Genomic DNA, 23,341 nt, shown 5'->3' on the forward strand with positions numbered 1-23,341 from the left:
CGAAGTGTCAATCGGAACTCTTCTAGATGAGAAGCAAAAAGACGGAGAGTCAGTTGACAACTTTGTCAAGCGCTTCCGTAGCAAAGTAATGAATTGCAGAGATCCTATTACAGAGGAGTTTATCCTGCAAACATGTCACAATAACCTCTCCATCGACGTCCTGGAAACTCTGGGAGTCGTGCCATCCACAACTTGGAAGGAGTTAAAATCTCGGAGTGAACAAGCTGAGCACTTTCTTAAAAGAAAGAAAGCTGAGAGAGCCCAACCAATGACATCTGCAATCATTGAGAATGCAACTCTCAATCCGAGTTTTCAAAAGGAATATTCTTTTGAAGATGATGAAGCTCCAGCCATATTGGAATATCTTCTCTAGGATCGTCTCAAATTCCCATCTTGGTCAAACCTTTAAACAGTTAGGACCAAAGCCAAAATCCCCTCTCGATTCGTTCCATGAACGAGAGGTCCACAAATTGAACGATCAAACCTTTAAACAGTTAGGATCGTCTCAAATTCCCATCTTGGTCAAACCTTTAAACAGTTAGGACCAAAGCCAAAATCCCCTCTCGATTCGTTCCATGAACGAGAGGTCCACAAATTGAACGATCAAACCTTTAAACAGTTAGGATCGTCTCAAAACTCCCACTTGGTCAAACCTTACTACAGTTAGGACCACAACCAAAATCTCCTTTCGATTCATTTTTTGCGAACGAAGGGTCCACTTTTGAATTGAGTAATCAAACCTTATGACAGTTAGGATTATTCAAACCAATCCAGATTCTCTAAGTGGAGATCCCACTTTGAGTTTCTTTACTCCAGGAGATAGAATATAAAATTCTTTCTCTCCGATTTTGGGTTTATCTCTACCAACAAACAAGAGACCAGGAGATAGAATATAAAATTCTTCCTCTCCATCATCGGGTTCATCTCTACCAACAAACAAGAGACCAGGAGATAGAATATAAAATTCTTCCTCTCCATCATCGGGTTCATCTCTACCAACAAACAAGAGACCAGGAGATAGAATATAAAATTCTTCCTCTCCATCATCGGGTTCATCTCTACCAACAAACAAGAGACCAGGAGATAGAATATAAAATTCTTCCTCTCCATCATCGGGTTCATCTCTACCAACAAACAAGAGACCAGGAGATAGAATATAAAATTCTTCCTCTCCATCATCGGGTTCATCTCTACCAACAAACAAGAGACCAGGAGACAGAATATAAAATTCTTCCTCTCCATTATCGGGTTCATCTCTACCAACAAACAAGAGACCAGAATACTCCAATAGGTATACGAGTCTAAACTATTTCCCTAATCTCAACAGGAAGTTTCTGGAGAATATTACTCAAAATATTCTTAAGAATAACCTGATTACCTCCCAACGGGTATATGAGGTTACACTATTTCCCGAACACTCCAATAGAGCATATGAGTATAAACTATTTCTCTATTCTTCGACGGCAGTTCAAATTCAAGACTTCGACAACGGTCACGCGATAAACGCAGCACCGGAGGAATTTTAGCTATTCTACAAAGCGCTGAATAGGCTAAAAGATGAAGAAGTCAAGGATTGAAGCCATTCACAAACCGTTCTACGCAATTTCCTCAACCAAGTACTAAAGAAATTGCAAGGAAAACTTATCATATCCAAAGTGTCCCAGACTCCTCTTCAAAATGATGAGTCTGTGATACTTTGGAGGGGGTATCTGTAGACGTCAAAAATGCTTACAGACATCCAAATATCACTCAAGACAAAGAGAAGGTGATAAACATCAGTATCTAAGTCATGGGAGATCATACAAGCCCAAAGGAAGCAAAAGGATCTGTGAATCAACATAAAACAATGTGAATTCACAGAACAATGCAAACTACAGCGTGTGGGCGCGGCAGCTCATGGTGCCGCGGCTACAGCGCGGCAGCTCATAGTGCCGCGGCTAAGACGCGGCAGTTCATAGTGCCGCGGCTTGGGCGCGGCAATCCATGGTGCCGCGGCTACTATAGGGGATGCTACAGCGGTTACGAGGTAGTTATGTGATGATTATGTGAAGTCTACGTGGCGGCGTATCAGAAATAGAACGTGTGCTGACGTGTACAAGCAGTTAAACCACGAAAAAGGTGGTTAAAAGTCGTGGGAGGACAGTTTCAAGCACGATGGAACGTGCTGGTAACTGCCCCTGTGGCCGCTGCAGTTCATGCTGCCGCGCCAATAGCCGCTGCAGTCCATGCTGCCGCGCCAATAGCCGCTGCAGTCCGGGATGTCGCGGTCAAAGGGATAGTCGTTGATCGGCTATTTCTTCAGTTATTGTCCAAGGAGGCTATAAATACCCCCCTATGGCCATCATTGACAGGGGCTGAGCATTTCCAGAGCAGATTAGAGCAGAGAGCCTTGAGTTTTGGTGAATTAGAGCAAGAGAGAGAGTCTTTCTTCTTCACAAACATCCTCAAGAAGCTTTTGGCCAGTCCTAGAGATCTAAGCTCAGACTTGATCTTTAGAAGAGTGAACATCTTACATCGATAAGATATTCGCTTCAAATTCTTACTTCGATAAACGAAGGAAGAATCATTAAACCCCTCACGGTTCAATCAGAATGTGTTTGTTTTGCTTGGACAAAACACACTTCGGAATACACAGGGGCGATTTCGTATCATCCCACGTGTGTTGAAAGGTTTTGATATGCCGTTATAATGCTCGTGCATAGTAACGCATATCTCCTTTATACACGTGGTGGATGGGAAATCGTCACACCTGTTATGAGGTAGCGATTATATCTTATGGAGTAAGATATACCGCTTTCTCTAACATTTTAGGACTATTCTTACACAATTTATGTGTATGTTTTCTTTATCAGTCCATTTTCCTTCTGCAATCTTTACTGCTGATGAGGTTACGGGCCAGAGTAGCGCTACCCACTCCTATTATGAGGGGCTCCCGTTAATCGAATCAGCTCCCCAATTCAAGTCAGATTACAGCGAAGGAGCCCGAGAATTGATTCAGCGAAGTAGTTGTCGTATTCTGCGACGGTTAATCACGGACACCACTTTAATTTCGGAGCGAGACTCGAATCAATGCATAAGGAAGACAGACTTCTTATTTGGTGACTCCGTAAAAGATCCGGAGATCGTTTCCTGCAGGCCTGCGCAGTGGTTGCATCAAAGCGGGTCATCATTCTTATATATGCCCTGGATTCCTCGGGAGCATTCCCTTTTAAAGTTCAGAAACCTGTCCGTTGGACGTGAAATGCTCTGGAGGTTGACCGAAAACCACGAACGTATTCACTGTGGTTTCATTGGGAATGAGGCTACCCCGGGTTCCAGTGACAGAGCCTCTGTACGAGGACTTCACCCGGGTATATTAGGCCAGGATAACATACCTCAGAATGAGAAGGCTGCACAAGCAAATACTGTGAAGAACAGGTTAGCGGCAGCGGGGAAGAGGTTACCCAGACAGAACTTCAGATGTTATGGGTGGGTCCATTATTTCGGAGATAAGCGGTGGACCAGAATGACTCGATATGTGCTGAATCGCTGGGGGCGAGAATTAGCAGAATTAGGGTTGTCAGTCCCGATCCGTGCCACCATGTATGGTCTGCAGATTAGTGTAAGTCATTTCCTCTGTTTGTTCGAGACCTACAACCCTGACACTAATACATTCTTCACCAAGAATGGGGAGCTCGGGTTACCACTGCACGAAATGATGAAGGTGTCTGGTTTACCTATAGGCGACGTTCCATATCAAGAGTTCTTCCTAACTACCAGTCAGCTGAATAAGATGAAAGATCGGTCAACTGTGACCCACGACACTTTATGGGAATTGACCTGTCATTATCATATAGCCATGGCCGAGATGGAGACTAAAGCCAAGAAGAGATCTTCTCAGATTAGCTTGAAACAATTCGCCGATTATCTGTTCAAGAACCTTGATAATCGTTCAGAAGAAGTGTGCGGGTTATCTCCTTTGACTCCGAATGAAATCAACCGGCTGTTAGAGAAAACGAACGCACAATCTTACACCTCTCACTCAGAAGACGGATTTGCGCATGGTACTAAATTCCGTTCTTATCTGTGGCAAGCTGGTGTTCCGATTCATCCTACCACCCTGCTGGCTGGCTTTCTGGCCTTATGTCTGAAAAGGTGTGTAGTTCCCCATCAATCCTCTGATTCTATGCCAATGGAAGTGTTATATCCAGCCGTCCAGTTAGCTACAGATCGCAAATTATTCTTGCTTCCCGCCATGGTGGCTGCTATTCACAGTGGATTACGGCAATTAATCTCCGTGTTCACTCAAGAGAAAAAGAAGCCCTCTGCCAGTGTATCCGTTCCGAAGCTGGAGCTACCCTACACTTATCTGATGACCTGGTTGGTACTTCACCGACCAGATTTAATGGAGACTCCCGAGACGGTGGATCCCAGTCTCCCTCTGTTACAGAATCTTGAGGGTTGTAAATGGGTCAAACATCGATGGGCGGATATAACGAGGTATTTTAAAGTTCACAAATGTTGGGAGTTCTTTCCCTGCTTCCCTCGATTCTCCGGTACGTACAATACGACCTTACTGGATGCTGAAGACCCAAGGCAGAATCGTACTATCTTAGATGTCGGGTGCTTCAGATGGATGATGAACATTCGACCTGGTTATCTGTTGTTCAAGGTAAGAGATGTTTGTCATATTGAACCTTATCTTCCATGTCGATTTGCCCGTCAATTCGGCTATGACCAAATGTACGTCGGCAACCCGAACCGTCACCTTAGCATTCGAGGTGGACTTATTGATGGAGCGAGGGCTTGGTTTTGGAGCATTGCCGGTTGCACAAACGCTGAGTTCGATCTTCCTTTGGAGGTGCCGCCCCTACGGATGACCTTCCTCTATTGTAAGTGGTTGATAGCTGCCAATATTGTCACTCGGAATAGGCGGATATCAGACTCTGAAGAAGAGGTAGCCCCGCGGCGTGCGACAGAGGCAACCCGTGACACTATGTTATCACCCCGAGGGAAAAGAGGTCACCAAGGAATCGGCCCGCCCAACTGATAGTGAAGAAGAATTTGATAGTGAGGAAACCGAAACTTCTGAGGGGGGAGGTGAAACTGGTTCAAGTTCTGAGAAGGCAGTTGGTCTTCCTGACTCTTTCTTTGAAAGAGGACTCGTAAACCCTCCCATCGTTCCTGCCCAACCGCAAGATGCTCCGAAAAGAATGAGAGAGAGTCGTCATGACTTATCCTAATCGGATGACGGTAGAGGTCCTCAGTGGAGATGAAGAGGAGGAAGAAGATACAATGCCTCTTGCTCGTCGGCAAAGATCGCTATCTTCCACTCAAGCTCAAACCCAAGCCTCTCCCAGAGTTGAATTACGCACCAAACATCGTCATGAAGAATCTGGGGTTCAAGATGAGTCACGTCCCTTAAAAAGACGAAAGAAGGCCTTTTCTAAGCCACATGTTCGTCTTCCCGTTTTAGAGGAGACCTCTGCACGTAGCGCTTCTTCAGACAAACAAGGTAACAATTCGTCTTTATTGCTTTCAAACTTCTTACCGCTCGAACTTACTACATACTCGACTTCTATAGGGAGTCAAGAAGAGGGAGAATATCGAGTTGAAGCTGCTTCTCCCGGCGGTATGGAGGCTGAGGCGCCCAGCTTTGTCCAACAAATGCAGGATGCTCTGAGAGACGAAACAGCTGGTGTTCCACCCACTTCTGACATTGATCCATCGGCTTCAGACACAGGTACTGATCTTTCCCCATTCGAAAGGCAATTCTGAGAAATGAATGAGTCGGACCGTGTGCCTCCTCTAATGACTTGTGCGCTTTGTCTCCTTTTAGTCAAACTAAAAGAAGCGGGTGCAGGTAGTGGAGCTCTCGAATCCGTCCCGGTCGACAAAGGTAAAATTAATCTTCGTTTTGAGCATATTCGTCTAAATTTATATGTTATTTATGACTCAACACATTCTGTAGATACCATAATGAAAGAATCTGTTGGAGAAGAGGACACACATGCAACAGAGGTTGAGGATTTTAACGAGCATAACCTCGATCTCGATCTCTCAGATGGTGACCATCAGTATATCTCTGATTTATTATCGGGGAAAGCTTCTGATACAGCCATCGACTGAGGTTGATTTGCAATCATCAATTCTCGAATCTCAACCTACTACTCCTGCGGACCCCATGATGATAGAAATTACTGTCACTCCCCAACTTAGTCCGATCGCAACAAAAGCGAGACCAACTGAAGAAGTTAGTACGTCGGCCGATGTTGTGCCTAGAGTTGGTGAGTTTTACCCATCATTTGTTTTAAACTTCTGATTACGGTTCTATTATACTCATTGCGATTCTCTTGTTTGCAGAATATTCTCCCAAGGAACCTCTTAACTTGGACCCAACGTTTTCTGAGGCTTTAGTTGAGAAATCGTCTGATGTAGCAGGTACGTCAATGGCTGTTATTCCTGAATCAACCTTGGTCATGCAGGAGGCCGTACTAACATCCTTGGGTGAACAAAGTCATGCTGAAGGCTCTTCCGTCGAACTCGGTATGCTTCAGCTCGTTGTCATGTATGCATATATATGTTCTGTACTGACTTCTTTGCCCTCATCGCAGCTCCTTCATCACTATCAAATCATATCCAAGCTCTGTTGGCAGACGAGAATCCGGATAAGGCTGTCATTTGCTCTGATCTCCAAGGCTTCATCTCCTTTTTGAACTCTATGGTCGATCGCATTCTCTTCAAAGGATCGTATTTTGAGAATTTCAAGAAATCTCTTGAGCGCTATATATCAGGAATCAGAGAGGAAGGATACAATGAGTTAGCCGATTCGATCAACGCTTATTTGGTCGACTTGAAGCAACATGTTGAACTTCTGAAGGCTCTTCGCACCAAAGGCGTACTCTCCTATATTGCCTCTCACATGGACTCCAGGTTGCAAGCGTGGTGTGATTCTCAAAAATCAGCTAACTCTGAACTCCAAAAGCTAAGAGCACGCAGTAATCAACTTAGGGCGAGTGTTGCCAAAAGAACACAAGCCAAGGTCGACTTGCACCGGGACTTAGATTCGAGTCGAGCGGAAATAGCTCGCTTAGAAGAGCAACTTGTAAAGGCCAAGGATGCTCATGAAATTTTAGAGTCTGAGTTGACAAAGCTAACTCAAGTTGAAGAAAACCTGTTTCAGCAACTGAATCTTCAGGATAAAATACTTGCTGAAAAGGAACAAGAGGTCGCCGAACTTCAAAGTGTTGACGAAGAAGCTTTCAAAATTAAATTGACGGCTGAGCTTGAACAGGCTTATGCGATAGAGCTTTCGAAACTTGAAGATCAAATTCATCAATATAAACTTTTGTAATGGGAGAACATATATTTTTGTAGCTTTGTTTGAACACTCTTGATCAATATATTGAATCCTTTTGCTCATTGAGATTTTATTATGATTACTCATTCTTGTTTTAGAATAAATAACCATAATACTTATAGGATTTTTGGCAAATCCTCAGCCATCAACAGATTTGATATGTCTTTACCGACTACCGTTTGAGTCGGGCTAGTATGCGAACTATCTAAGTCCGTTTCACATATAACGTTGGGCTAAAAGAATTGAACTCTTTTAGACTTTGAACTACAATATTGAATATGTAGGCTACATGTGTTAGATGTAGGCTTATCTCTAATAAGAGATTGAGATAACGTCCCCCATGCATGAGCGACATGGATTTTAAAATGTAATTAGGTTGTGTTTCCTATATAGGACAACAAACCCGATATTATAAAGAAAGAATTGAGTATTCTATCTTTCAATCTCTTGTTTGTTGGTAGAGATAAACCCTAGAATCGGATAGGAATAATTTTATATTCCATCTCCTGGTCTCTTGTTTGTTGGTAGAGATGAAACCAGAATCAGATAGGAATAACTTTATATTCCATCTCCTGGTCTCTTGTTGTTGGTAGAGATAAACCCAAAATCGGAGAGGAAGAATTTTATATTCTATCTCCTAGTCTCTTGTTTGTTGGTAGAGATAAACTCAAAATCGAAGAGGAAGAATTTTATATTCTATCTCCTATTGTAAAAGAAACTCAAAGTGGAATCTCCACTTAGAGAATCTGGACTGGTTTGAATAATCCTAACTGTCATAAGGTTTGATTATTCAATTCAAAAATGGATCTTTCGTTCACAAAACGAATCGAAAAGAGATTTTGGTTGTGGTCCTAACTGTAGTAAGGTTTGACCAAGTGAGAGTTTTGAGACGATCCTAACTGTAGGAAGGTTTGATCGCTCGATTTGTGGGCCTCTCGTTCATTGAAGGAATCGAGAGGGGATTTTGGCTTTGGTCCTAACTGTTTAAAGGTTTGACCAAATGAGGGTTTGAGACGATCCTAACTGTTTAAATTGTGGGCCTCTCGTTCATTGAAGGAATCGAGAGGGGATTTTGGTTTTGGTCCTAACTGTTTAAAGGTTTGACCAAATGAGCATTGAGAGTTTAAATGATTTTAATCCATGACAGATTTTGGTGTACCCTTCGTCGATCGATTTGATCGGTGAGGGGTTTTGTGAGGAAAGATTAACTGTTTACAGATTTGAATCTCATCTCAACAAAAGCTGTAAAAGAACTTTATGATAATCAAAAACATATTATTTGAAAGATCAGTTTCATATTTAGAACAATTAACTGATCTCGGGTTATCCCGAAATATCCTGTACAGGATTCTCTAGGAACTTCCCGTTTTGCATAGGTTATTCTGAACGTATTACGGATAATATTTTTTCATGAACTTCCCATTTATTGGCATCATTAATTTATTGTCATCCTGGGTAATCAGGCGGTAAGCACCGTTTGAATAGATTGTTTCTATTACAAACGGTCCTTCCCATTTGGGTTCAAATTTTTCTTTTTTCTTGGAGTTAAGGATCATAGGCCGTCTTTCAGCTAGGACCAAATCTCCTTCTTTAAAACTCCGTTGTCGAACCTTTTTGTCGAAAGCTCGGGAAATTCTGGCTTGGTAGAACTCAATATGTTGTTGAGCTTCTAAGCGCTTTTCGTCGAGCATCTCGAGTTCTTCGAGACGTTTCTGATGTTGTTCTTCGGTTGTCATCTGGGTTGCGAGAGCAATCCGAAGAGATGGAATTTGTATTTCCAATGGAAGAACGGCTTCACATCCGTATACCAACGAATACGGGGTCGCTCCCGTCGGTGTACGTACCGTGGTACGATAGGCCCATAGAGCCGCGCCAAGCTTGTCATCCCAATCTCGTTTATTAGTTTTCACGAGTTTTGACAAGAGCTTTATGATTGTTTTATTGAAGGCTTCAAATAATCCATTTGCTGTGGGATTGTAAGCCGTCGACGAAATGTCCTGAATTTTGAACTTCTCGCAAAACCTGATGAAGACGTTGCTGACGAATTAAGGACCGTTGTCATGTATGATTCGTCTTGGAACACCATGCCGGTAGATGATATGGTGCTTGATGAATGTAATGACGTTACTCGTTTTAACTTCTCTGAGCGGAATCGCTTCAGCCCATTTGGAGAAGTAGTCGGTAATTGCTAGGATGAACCGATCACCTTTGACTGACGGGGGATTTATAGGACCAACAATATCCATTCCCCAGGTCTCAAACGGCCATACGTTGCTGACGGGTGTAGATGCTCTGGAGGCTGGTGCATATAATTTGCATGTAATTGACATACTTGACATCGTCGGGCGTAGTCAACTGCATCCTTTACCATAGTTGGCCAATAATATCCAATTCTCCTAAGTCGGTTGCAGAGTTTAGGACCGGGTTGATGTGCACCACATGTCCCATCATGCGCCTCTTTGAGTGCTTGTTCTGCTTCCTTATTGGATAGACAACGGAGTAATAGACCGTCGTACGACCGTCCGTACAACATTTGCGTTTCAGCGTTGTAGTAAAATCTCGGTGCTCTCCGCCGAATCGAATCCCTTTCTCTTACATCTCAGGTAAGATACCATGCAGGATGTAATCGATAATAGGGAAACGCCAATCTCGAACTTCGGGTTCAACTCCTGTTGAATATGCTTCTTTGGCAACCGAATCGTAGATAGGAACAATAAGTTGGTGAGTTCTCACTGTAATTAATTGTTCTGTCTCGGGAGGCTGAGCCAGAGATACCGATAATGCCGCCAATGCGTCTGCGTATGTATTTTGGAGACGCGAAACGTACTCGATGAAAAATTCCTCAAACGAGTTTGTCATCTCAATGGCCACCTGGTGGTATGGAATCAGGTCTCGATTTCTGACTTCATACTCTCCTCGAATCTGATTAACTACCAATTGAGAATCTCCAAAAGCTTCAAGGTATTCGACCTCCAGCTCTTTGGCCTCGAATCTGATTAACTACCAATTGAGAATCTCCAAAAGCTTCAAGGTATTCGACCTCCAGCTCTTTGGCGAAATTGAGTCCAATTATCAACGCATTGTACTCGGCTACGTTATTAGAACATGGTTCGGTCAACGAGTATGCTCTAGGTAAGACATGTTTTCCCGGGGAAACTAAAACGACCCCCACTCCTGAGGAGATTTTAGAACATCCGGGCGCGCTCGCCACGTTGGTTGCTCGGGAAGCCCCATCGAAGTATAATTGTCACACTCGTTGATGTGAGGTGACATTAACTTTGTGGGTTTCATCCGGCAGATCGTCGTACAACTCCACTACATCTTTCGTAGGGTTTTCCGCCAAAAGATCGCAAATAGCTCGTCCCTTAACTAATTTTTGTTGCTTGAAGTACAGATCATATTGCGATAATAGTAGAGCCCACCTGGCTAAACGCTAATTCATAGAGGCCGGTTGGGTCATGAATACCCGGATTAGATTTATGTTTGAAATGACATAAACTGTTTGTCCAACCAAATAATGTCGCATTTTTTGGATTGCGAATACCAAGGCGAGACATTCCTTCTCAATCATCGGATAACGAGACTCAGCTCCTACCAATGTACGACTCAGATAATACACAGCTTGTTCGTGACCGTTATCGTCGTCTTGTGCAAGTAATGCACTTAACGAATGGCTCGTCACTTTGCCATAAATCAAAAACGGTCTGCCTGATTTCGGTGCAACGAGAATAGGTGGATTCGCCAGATATTTTTTAATATCTTCGAATGCCTTTTGGCACGCTTCATCCCAAACGAACGACACACCTTTCTTCGCGAGTTTAGAGAACGATTGACATTTTCCAGACAGATTTGATATAAACCGACGGATATATGCCAATCGACCTTGCAACCCTCTGAGTTCTTTAAGATTCCTCGGGGGTTGTAATTCATGTATCGCCTTCACTTTATCAGAATCGATATGAATACCTTTTGTGGTGACGACAAATCCAAGAAATTTACCGCTGGACATTCCAAGGAAGGTCTTAGTTGGGTTCATCTTTAACTGATGAGTCCTCATAAGTTCGAACATCGTCTTCAGATCGTTAATGTGATCGTTTTTATCACGGCTCTTAACGACCAGGTCATCAACATAGCATTCGACTGTCTTCCGAAGGTGTTCTTGAAAGATCTTCGTCATTGCTCGTTGATACGTAGCACCGGCGTTCTTCAAACCGAAAGGCATAACAGTATAACAAAAGACACCAAGGGGTGTTCTGAATGCTGTATGCTTTTCATCGTCTGGGTGCATCTTGATCTGATTATACCCAAAAAATCCATCCATAAATGACATTCTTTCAAACCCGCATGTGTTGTCAATAATGACGTCCGTAATTGGTAGAGGAAAGTCGTCTTTGGGACAGGCCGTATTCAGATCTTTGAAGTCAATACAGATTCTGATCTTTTCGTTCTTTTTAAGAACTGGAACGATATTGGGCAACCATTCAGGATGTTGTTCTTCTCTGACAAAACCCGAATCAATTAGTTTCTTGACTTCAGCTTCTATTGCCTCCATAATCTGCGGACGAAACCGTCTTTGTTGTTGTTTGACAGGTTTGACATCCGGTTTAATGTTAAGGCTATGCATTGCTACATTTGGATCGAGTCCTGGCATATCTTCGTAATTCCAAGCGAAAACGTCGATATACTCTCTAATGAGGGCGACTAATTCTTCTTTTTCATCTGACGGAAGATCACCACTAATAAATATAGGTTTCGGGTTACTTTCGTCACCCATATTAATTTGGATTACTTTATCCTCAGTAGGAGGTTCCCTTTGCTCAAATCGATCACCGTATTGGATATTCATGTAATGCATCCAAGGATCTTCCCAAGTGGGTAACTGATCATCTCCTTCTCTTGTAGAAGGATCAATTGTCGCCATGTTCGACATTAGGGTTTTGAATCTTTCTCCAATGCTCACGTCAGAATCCGACATTAGGGTTTTGAATCTTTCTCCAATGCTCACGTCAGAATCCCAGGTTGAAGCATCGGATGAATGCTTACTCTTATTTATTAGTTGGCTAATAATCTGTTGGCCATATTCGTCATCAGATGACGAAGCATAACCCAGACCCCTTTTATGACTGTAATAATTATCCGGTTTTCCATTTGGTACATAGACGGGACGGGGTGGAACCCTGACACCTTGACCAAAATGAAGACCTTCACCAAGCGAGAGGTCATAACATTGGCTCGTCATGTAACCATTCGCTTGTGAACTGTATCGAGAGAAATGTCGTCCGGGTTCTTCTTCATCCGAATTAATATTCAAGAAAAGATCTAGAGTAGGAGATGATTCCCCTTTTCCAAAGACTATTTCTTTTTCACCCCCTGTTTTTGCGGGTAGGATCATAGTCGTTCCGGATGAACCTTGGATATGTTTTGTTGTCGTACAAGACGAACGAAGTGGCATATGTAGACTAGGGTCGTCATACAATTCTTGCATTACACCATCGAGACAACGCGAGTACTCTAAATCATTGTTTATTATTTCATCGGCAAGCTGCCAGTTACAACTTTCATACGACGAATTACCACCGTCAAGATCGATTACAAGAGGTTCAATGTCATTTAGCACAAGACATTCACTATAATCGAGCCCAGCTTCGGTATCAGCTTCTTCTCCGCTGTCCGTACCATGGGTCGATGGTTCAGTATCGGATTCAGCACCATAAAGAAGGGAGTCAGTAAAGTAGTTTTCTAACCCCTTGAATGGTTGCTTATCCGCGACCACCGTCTTGACCTCATCATTAGTGTCGACATATTTCAGACGCTGATGGAGGATAGAGGGAACTATAATATTACTGTGGATCCATGGACGACCCAACAGTAAATTATAGGAAGTCTCGGCATCAATTACATAGCAGGTGACTTCAGACTTCAAGTCTCCGAGCTGACACTTCACCCGAATTTTTCCCAACGGTCTTGATCCACTAGTATTGAATCCGTAGATAACAGTTCCTGTGGAGGCTAGCTTGCTGACGGGAATTCCGAGGTGGTACATCAATCGTAGCGGCATAATGCTGACAGCGGAACCCGGGTCAACTTGGATCCGGTTGACAACGCTCGAACCGATATATCCAGTAAAATATAAAGGTCTGTCATATTTTGAATTCCTGACTTGCATATCTTCTTTCGTGAAAGCAATGCAAGGAAACTTTGTGGCTGCTAAGTTGCAGTGTTGAATTGATGATTCTGGTTCTTCAGGAGTTGGCTTAATTTGAGTGATGAATACTTCAGAGTCAGCCAAGGCTTCTTGTAAAGCTTCTCTGGTATCCTTAGAAAGACGCAGTAATTCGTACAACGTGATCCTTGCTGGGATATTAGCTAACTGAGCCATGACGTCGAAACGGTATGGGGTATTCGAGCTTTCCGGTTTATCTCGTCCAATCGGTCGATTGAAACGAGACTGCTTCGGAACTTAAACCTCTTTATGTTGGAGTTCCTTTTCTTTTTGTTTAGTCGGTTGTTGCGGCTTCCTAGCAGCTACAGGAGGAGTTGCAACTACCCCCAGCTCCGTAAGAGTTTTAGCATTTGGGTTAGAGGTTTCAGGATATTTATAATGGTATTCATTCCCACCTCTTGTATCGAAAGATTCTTGCTCTTCTTCAGAAAACGGTAAAGCTGGAATCTCTTCGTCATTCTTCTCGGGAATTACCGAGGCTCCATAACAGGACTTCTCTTTTCCTTTGCCATTTGATTTCTTCTTTGATGTGGATGTCGTCCACTGTTCATCTTCAAGTAAATCCGGATGAACCCAAAGGATTTCGCCGTTGGGGGTTGTGTGAGATACAAGCCCTTTTTGGCACTGTCCATGAGGGTCATCGTTGATGATCTGCATCTTGACCTTTGATACTGGTTCGGCTTAAAACCAGGATAAAGGAACCGATCCGAAGCTAATAGACACCGTATTTGCACCTACTTTCTTCTCTTTCGGCTTTGGTGTCACGATACCAACATCTATTAAGGTTTGTATTTTGTCTTTTAAGACATAACACGCCTTAGTGGGATGGTGGACCCTTCTGTGATATGCACAATACTTCGGGTCATTAGTCTTCGTTGCTTCTTCTTGATTTGTGACCGGTGGAAGCTTGATCTTGTTGTTGTCCAGCAGGTATTTGAAGATGACTTCGTTGCTTCTTCTTGATTTGTGACCGGTGGAAGCTTGATCTTGTTGTTGTCTAACAGATACTTGAAGATAACTGGTACTTCATCATCATTGAAAGAGTACTCCTTTGGGAATTTAGGCTCTGAGGCCTTAAACTGCTTCGGAGGCTGTTGATTCTGATTTGGCGCCAGTTGGAAAGATGATTGATGCGGCTGTTGCGGCTGTTGTGATGTTTGATGAGCATCGACAGCTGTCGCGGACCCTCTTCCTCTGCCTCGAGGATTAAAATTCTGTTTTTTAGTATTAGCTGGTGGCAAACCCCTCTCCAAATTCTTCCTCTTGAGAAAGCGTTCGGCTTACTCACCTCTCACTTTCAATTCTTTCCAAGTTTTAGAGGGCACAACCCCCATTACCTCTAATACATCCAATGTTTTAGAGGGCACAACCCCCATTACCTCTAATACATCCAATGACAAGTTATTGTGACATGTCTGTAGGATGAACTCTCCAATGACAAGTTATTGTGACATGTCTGTAGGATGAACTCTTCTGTGAGTGGATCTCGGCAATTCACTGTTTTGTTCTGGAATCGTTTGACGAAAACATCAATCGACTCCCCATCCTTCTGCTTCTCATCCAACAAGGTGCTAATTGAGACCTCCGTGTCGTCGTCGAAGAAATTGGTGAGGAACAATCCTTCCATATCTTCCCAGCTAGTAATACTCCCGGGTTTGAGACGTCGGTACCAATCGAAGGCAAGCCCGCGAAGGGTTCCTACGAATGACCGGACCATCAAGGCTTCGTTTTCGGATATTGCGCCGAGATGCGACTTGAAATAAATCAAGTGCTGAGTGGGTGAACCCCTGCCATCAAAAGGAGTAAAGTTAATCAAATTAAATTTTGGGGGATAAGGAATCAGATCACACTCCCTTGGGTACAGGTATGGAATGCCCGTTTTCTTCACTTCTTGGGCCGTCATTAGAGCATTGACTTTGCTCTCAAGGTCCTGCATCTTTTTGTCCTCTTCCTCACTCTTCTTCAAGTAAATTTGAGGAGGTTGAGTAGATGATTTGGCCGGGCCGCTTCCAGAATTATCTTTATCAGGAGGAGGATCAGCAAAGATAGTCTCGTCTTCTTCGTCATCGTCTTCAGTTGTACGTACAGGCCTGGCGTTACGCTTGCTGGATTCCGCCTTTTGGCTCGATTCCGGTTGATGTTGTTGAGCTTGCAAATCTCAAATCTGCTGCATCGTCAATTCCATCTCGGTTTTGATTTCGGCTCTAATTTCCTCGCGTTGTTTAGCTAACGCTTCATGCAGTATTTGAGCCAATTGATCTGGCGTGATCACGAATGATTCTCTGACTCGTCCAACACTGGACATGGTATCATTCGACGTAACAGCAGAACAAGTATCTGACAGTTCCTCCTCTGAAGATAACCTCTTGTGCATTCTCTTGTAGTCTCGACGTCGTCTGGCTCTTCTTTGTAACCGTGACATTCTTTGAGATAGACCCCGCTTAACTCTCCCTTCCGGAGAGAAATCAGGATCATGGTTGACTAATTATTACTTTCCTCTGCCGGTCATGTTAATAGTGACCTCAAGGAATTCATCTTGTCGAATTACAGGTTTCTTCTTGTTGAAACGCCTCATTTTGGGTCTTGACGCTTCAGTGGAAAGTCTTTGAAATACGAAGACTCTTGTTGAATTAGTTTTAGAGCATCTGCATTCTGTCAGCACTGCCTTAATGAGTCTCTCACAGGAGCAGTGAGACTCGTTTTCTCGTACAATTCTTTTTCTTGGGTTATTTTTCTGATAGTACAGCTCATCGTTATTGTGATTTGAGCAACCTATCTCTTGTGTTTGAAGCTTGTTAACATGCACAGGACGACTAGTCGTTGCCCCTGGGCGATCCAAGGTTGAATTTTTAAATCCACCCTTTTGCGGGAGTGGAGTCTTCATTGGTCCTAAACGAGAATGAATTGATGTTTTCTCGTTTTGGACTTGTGTAGTTCTGACGGGCGGATATTTACGACCCCCTGCGTAGGAAACCAGTAAGGGTTTATTTGCTGGGTTCGAGTGCTCTTTGATTGGAGTTTTGCCTCGATCGTTAGCCAAAGGACCGAGGCGATCCGCCATTGTGACTTTAAACTTTGACAAATCGTGACTGACCCAGGGTTTCACTGGTGATGCAGTAGACGGGCCCGGAACGGATGTTTGCGGCGTCTTCGGAACCCAAACTTTACGATTCTTTGGTGGTTTTTCAGACACCACTTCCTTCTTGATTCCTTGCGTTTGTTGACGAAGGGCGCGAGCACGGGCGGCCTTCACTTGACGCCTTTGTATACGTTCCTTAAGGGTTGAACGAGCCCTTTTGACGAGGGTTCATTCCTCCGTCGTAAGTTGTGCAGAAATATGATTATTTTGCCGTTGAGGCAACTGAACCACTTTATGCTTTCTCGACTCTAGGTCCGCATAATAATGGACCCCGTCGGTTTGTTGCATGGTCTTAGCCAATTGTCGAGCACGGCGTTGGCGCTGTCTCTGACGAGCTCTCTTCGTCAGCACCGGTGAGCTATGATTCAACGACTCCTTAACTGGTACGAAGTCACTTGGAGTAGAGATGTTGCAGGTAGATTCCTTAGCAACAGTTGGGTAAGAACCTTCACCTGCGGTCTTCATCGGAATTGAAGACTTGGGAATTTTCTTGGAAGAGGAAATCCTCCTGCACTTGCGAGGCGAGGAAGATTTTGAAGATGAGGATGACAGGTACTCCTCGAATTTTGCCTGATCGAACTCATATTCGATCTCTTCAGTGACTATGATCTTGATCGGTTGCGACACTGCGGCCTCGGCAGCGAGGCCGCTGGCTCCCACTATGGTCGCCAGTTTGTTTTCGTCAAAAGTTATTTTCATTGATGATTCCATTAAAACTTAAATTGTTTACAGAAAATTACAATGAAAAATTAAGAAAATTACAACTCTCTTGGAAAATAACACAAAAATCGTTTATCGACTTTTGCTTTGTGGGACTTTGCCTGTGCCGGGAGCGCTTTGACTTGTGGACCACCAAATCACAGATCGTGAGGGGTTTAATGATTCTTCCTTCGTTTATCGAAGTGAGAATTTGAAACGAAGATCTTATCAAAGTAAGACGATCGTTCTTCTTAAGATCAAGACAAAGCTCGAATCTCAAGGAATCACACAAAGAACTGTTTTGTCTGCTCTCTCTGCTCTGAATCACTCGATAAAATGTTCGATCCTCGTCAGTAATGACCCTAGGGGGTATTTATAGCCTCTGGGACACATAACTAAAAAACACAACAAAACAAACACGTTAAGGCTGCGAGACAGTGTTTACTGTCTCGGCGGCCGAGACAGTGTTTGTTGTCTCGGCCTCCGAGACAGTAAATACTATCTCGGAAAATCTAACTGCCAGGCAGTTTTTGCTGTAACTGCCTTCCCACGTTTCAAACTCTGTTATTTTGGCAGTTTTTTGGCAGTTGTTTACGTGATTTTCGCCCACAATGTTTTCCACGTCCTTTGGCAGTTAATGGACACGTGTGCGGTGGTTATTAAGGTGGTTTCTGACCATTTCAAAGCTGTCTCGCTGGCGAGACAGTAAACACTGTCTCGCTGCGAGACAGTAAACACTGTCCTCGCTGGCGAGACAGTTCATATCTGCCTTGATTTCTTTTCTAAGACAGTATGAGGTTCATTCTTGTGACTTTTGGATGATCTTCTCTATGTTTGGATATCTATTAGCATTTTTTGACGCCTACAATGTCATAAACACGGATCGACCATTGATCTTCTGTGACAGGGCCCCAAGCCCCAACCACTAGGCCACTTGCACCGGGGGAGGTGGGGGGGAGGTGGGTAGGTGGGTGTGCGACATTAATTTCTTCTAAAGAGTATTTCTTAAATATGTTAAGGAACATCACTTATCTAATCTGTACATAAAGTATATTAAGCACAAAGAAAAGCAATTAACTTCTAGATTATCCCTAGGATTTTGTGACCAATCAATGCATAAGAAAAAGACTTGTTTCTTGCAGCTGACAGTTGATAAGACTGAACTCTAACTTATGAAAACAAAGCTATGCAAAAGTAAAAAATAAAAAAGCTGATACTCAAATAAATCGTGAGTATCATTTGTATGAAGTTATTCATCTTTACTCAAGAGGGTCTACCCGAGTTGGTAAGCTGCCTATAAATAGTAGGTTAAGGGCTCAAGTTTAACACTCTTGGGAAGCACCCATAGGAAATTAATTTCCTAGAATACCCGAGGCCATGTGTTGGTGATGCCCCTTAAACACGCATGGGGTTTGATGCCCATGGTCCAAAGGATGTGGGGAAGTTACCTTGTCAAGCCAAGAAGAAGAAGAAGAAGAAGAAGAAGTTATTCATCTGTAGCAATTCTTTAATTCTTCCCATTATATACCGCTATTCATGTGGTCTATGTTGCACGGATACGAGAGCGGACACAGACATGAACACTGGTGTTGATACGGGACATGACAAAATCGTAAAAGTTAGGATATGAGGACACAACTATAAACATACATATTATGATTAATAATTTATATGAGGTCAATATTGTTTTTCATTCACATGTTATGAAAACTAAAATCCTTATATTCTTTTTATGTTTCTTTAATCGAGTAGATTATTAAATTAAAAATCCCCTTGTTTTTGAACTAGATACCCAAGAAACCCTTTAAAATCGTACTTATGAACATACCCCCTTTAAAATCGTACTTATGAACAAGGTATGTGCTAAAACGAACCTATCCCGAGTTCAATGAGATGCGTAAAATAGAGGTGAAGTGCGCAATATATCTTCAAGAAGTGTATCACGAGTTTTTTGAATTAAAGTATGGTTTAAAAATTGAGTACACGTATCAATAAATGTATGTATACATTCAAGAAGTGTATAAGAAGTATCGGACACGGGAGCACAGCATGGATACCGGAGACTAGATGAAGTGTCCAAGTAACATAGCTTGTGGTATTCTGAATCAAAATCTGAAGGTGCATTAAGTCATTAACTCTCTCACTAATTTTCAGGGTAGAGAAGACAATTAAAAAAAACACAAAACACGCACACATACACAACCTCAGACAACATTATTATTATTATTTCTTTGCCCTCAATCTGGATGGAAAATTTAGGTCTTTTTCAGCTAAAGTGAGTGCAAAGGTAATTATGGTCATGTGATCCACATGCCATCTCAACCAAATGGAAGAAATGCTACATATTTGCTAATAAATAGTTTAGAGTGTACAAGTGGCTATACCCCCATAGTATAGTGTTTATCTGCAATTAACCCCTTTTTATGTGATATGCACGCTGTTACGTAAGGATTTAGTTGGAGCTTATTTTGAAAAAACCAATAGGAACCCAAAAAAAGACAAAGGTTCTATATGCTTCACTCACCAGTACTGATTGTGAAAAATAACATTATCAGTAGGAACTTGCTTCCCATCATCATTTCGGTTCCACCGGTAGAAAGCATGTGTTCTGTTCTTCAATTCCAAAGTTGAATGTCCATAACTGGCCTCTCTAAATGCAGAATAATCTGGTTGGACTTCAGAAAACCTACATGTAAAAAAATCAATTAAATTCCAAAAGTGATTTGCTTAATGACTAGCTTGATTCTCTGTAAATTCTCATGTTACCTTACAGCTAGACCTTCTTGATTTCCTCCATCACCGACAGTTATATATACAGGGGCTGATTTGTCTGGAACAGGATAGCGGGAACCAGATGTTATATTGTAGTTTATGTTGGAGATTCGGTACTGCAATTGAAAAAAATCTTAATTAGTTCCTGGGATTATACATGTTGGTCAAGCATGAAGAATATAGTTGATATATGGATTAATGTGATATTATAGTTAGTTGTGAAAAAATTACCGATCTTTCATAGGCATGCACGTGTCCAGCAAAGATGACATCAACTTTATAATGAACAAACCAACTCTCAAAAGCAACCCTCATGCTCTCACCCTCCATATAATGTCCTTCATTGCTGTTGTATAACGGGGCATGCATCAGAACAATGAGCCAAGGTGTTTTCTCCCTGTCTACTCGCTTCAGCTCATCACGTAGCCAATGCCACTGGGGAGTGTACACAACTGTTTAAGATTGAGAATCTATTAATTTCAATACATAACAAAAACCAAAAAAACCATAAAGCAGTAAAATATGTTCATAAATATGAACATAACTTCATATACAACATCGGCAACAGATGAGATTTTTAGCAGGAACAACATGGAGAAGACAGTAACATATTCAGATACCTAGTGTTTATGAAGAACAAATAGAATTACAAAGTAGTAGTATGTGATAGCTTCCTTACATTAGCAAATAGGCAGGGTTGAAAATGGATCAACTTGAATCAAAATTCAGGTCTTCATATTTGTATCCATTTAAAGCTTCAGATTAATTTGAAAATGGATCAACTTGAATCAAAATTCAGGTCTTCATATTTGTATCCATTTAAAGCTTCAGATTAATTGAACTCCAGTGGAAATTACTTCAAATATCAGGTCTTCATATTTGTATCCATTTAAAGCTTCAGATTAATTGAACTCCAGTGGAAATTACTTCAAATATTCATTGAATATTAAAGTGTATTTATTTGATTTAATATTCTATAGTTTATGAATACGATCTTAGTTGATTAAAGAGATACTTCTAAGTGATAAAAGATTTTGATTCTTTTAATAATGTTTAAATTTATATTTGGAAATTATTCCTTTATAATGATATAATGATGATTGTAGGATCTGACTTATGATAATTGTAGGGTTGCGCTCTCTTATACAAAGAGAAGAATCTGCGGAAGCTTAAAATAAAACATTAGAGAGCCTTGTTAAAGAGTTTGCAAAGTAGATTATAAATTGCAAGAAAGAATGACAACAATCTCAAAAAATAAACATCACAAACACAAGCATGTATACTGGTTCTACCTCCCCGGTGTACATTCAGTCCCCAAGCAAATCCCTCTTGAGATTTCCACTATGATTTTGAAACTTACAAAATCAAAAGACCAATTTGTAAGACCATGCAAATTGTAACCCAATTGACAAGACCATGTCAATCATCACACCGATCTCTAGACCAAGAGATCAACTCTCTCAAACCTGAGAGAACCTTCCTTGAATCAAAGTACAATTCCAATCCTATAAGCCTTGAATGTGATATCAATGTGTTTCTCACTGTGGCTATAGGTTTTACTCTTTGAAATTTGCCTAAACACTTAGTAGAAAATGATCAAGAACATAGGTCATTTCAGAATTCTAACTCTTAAGCAAAATCTGAATTTTAGAACACTTATAAATGCACAAATGTTTGATCTTATGAGTATAAGTCTTATTTATTGTTTTTTTTTTTTTGACATTTTACTCTATTTATAGCCCTTGAAAAGATAAGTTTTCAAAGTTAATTAACGGATCAAAACGGCTATAAACAGTCAGTAATTCAAAACCTAAAATCTAAAAAAATTGTATCTGTAGTCGACTACAAGTCATAGTAGTCGACTACACTGAGTCTAAACAGACTGTGAAGTCAGAAAATTGTAGTCGACTACAAGTCATAGTAGTCGACTACACTGAGTCTAAACAGACTGTGAAGTCAGAAAATTGCTTAGTAGTCGACTACTCATAGTAGTCGACTACACTGAGTCTAAACAGACTGTGAAGTCAGAAAATTGCTTAGTAGTCGACTACACTGTAAACTCACAGATTCGGAAATTCTGTTTTTAGTATTTTGACTGTAACTTTCTGTCCGACCTCTGAATGAGGTGATTTAAGATTTGTTGAAAAACTGTTGAAGAGACCTACAACTTTGATTTTTTAAGTTTTTCCAGATTTGAACTGCTAAGGGGTGTAAATGAGATATACACACTAAGCATGTGTTAGTGTGTTCTCAACACTACGTGTGTGTATGTGTGTGAGTGATCAAGGCTTGTACAATATTTCTAAGTAAAGAAAATGTAAAAATTATATTGTGACATTTATGCACTTCTTCTTTACTTCTTGTTGCCTTGAACTCATCTTATGTCTTGAGTATCTCTTTGAATATCATTGTTGATTTTGCTCTGATACTACAAAATAAAAGTTAGCACATAATACACACAACATATAATATTTGTTATCATCAAAATAAACATATCTTGGGATCAAGATTCCTAACAATGATAAGCCCCTACCACATCTCCATAATTTTCCAATAGGTATCATTCAAAAACTATAGGTTCTAAATACACTATGATTCACAACCAACAATGTCATAATTTATTTCTGATCGTTTGTTTCTTGAATTCTATAGCATGAATTCTATAGCAGAAATAATGACAGATGTATGGAAATAAACAAATGAATAGTATATTACCAAATGGAGAATAACTGGACAACACGATGATATGGGCAGATGCCCGCCTGATTGCATACCAAAGGGGAGAGCTGCTCTGTGAAGCTTCGTAAGGGGTTGCATGCCTATGTAGAAAAGGTTTAAAAGTAGAAACCTCCCCCTATAAGCAAGGAAAAAGCACATCAATAGCAGCATGCATAATGTCTTATTATTACTCTTTATACCATATATAAAGACCATATCACTGGTTTTGCATCAAAACATGCATTCATCGCATTCTTAAAGCAAACCTAATAAGGTCTAAAAAAAAACATAAACAATAACCAAAGGAAGAAATCAATCGTTTAGTTCTCCAACTTTATCATCCCTTATTTCATTACAACTTTAGTACTCCCACCGAGAGTGTTTTTTTGTGATATATTCTCGGGATATTCCAAACACTTTTCCTTTGGGTCAGAGCTAAGCCAGCTTCTCC

At 41.5% G+C, this 23,341-nt stretch overlaps 1 protein-coding gene across 1 annotated transcript in view; it reads right to left on the bottom strand.

The window, feature by feature from the left end:
- LOC109841160 (phosphoenolpyruvate phosphatase-like) overlaps positions 1-23,341 on the bottom strand; it is a 39,063-nt gene that overhangs the window by 11,496 nt on the left and 4,226 nt on the right. The window contains exons 6-9 of the mRNA XM_020410040.1: positions 22,888-23,026; positions 20,404-20,624; positions 20,167-20,288; positions 19,925-20,086 (exon numbers count right to left, since the gene is read on the bottom strand). Coding sequence (XP_020265629.1) covers positions 19,925-20,086; positions 20,167-20,288; positions 20,404-20,624; positions 22,888-23,026 — 644 coding nt within the window. The remainder of the gene's footprint in view (positions 1-19,924; positions 20,087-20,166; positions 20,289-20,403; positions 20,625-22,887; positions 23,027-23,341) is intronic.

Source organism: Asparagus officinalis, chromosome 5, assembly GCF_001876935.1.
Source record: "Asparagus officinalis chromosome 5, Aspof.V1, whole genome shotgun sequence".
NCBI classification, from domain to species: domain Eukaryota; kingdom Viridiplantae; phylum Streptophyta; class Magnoliopsida; order Asparagales; family Asparagaceae; genus Asparagus; species Asparagus officinalis.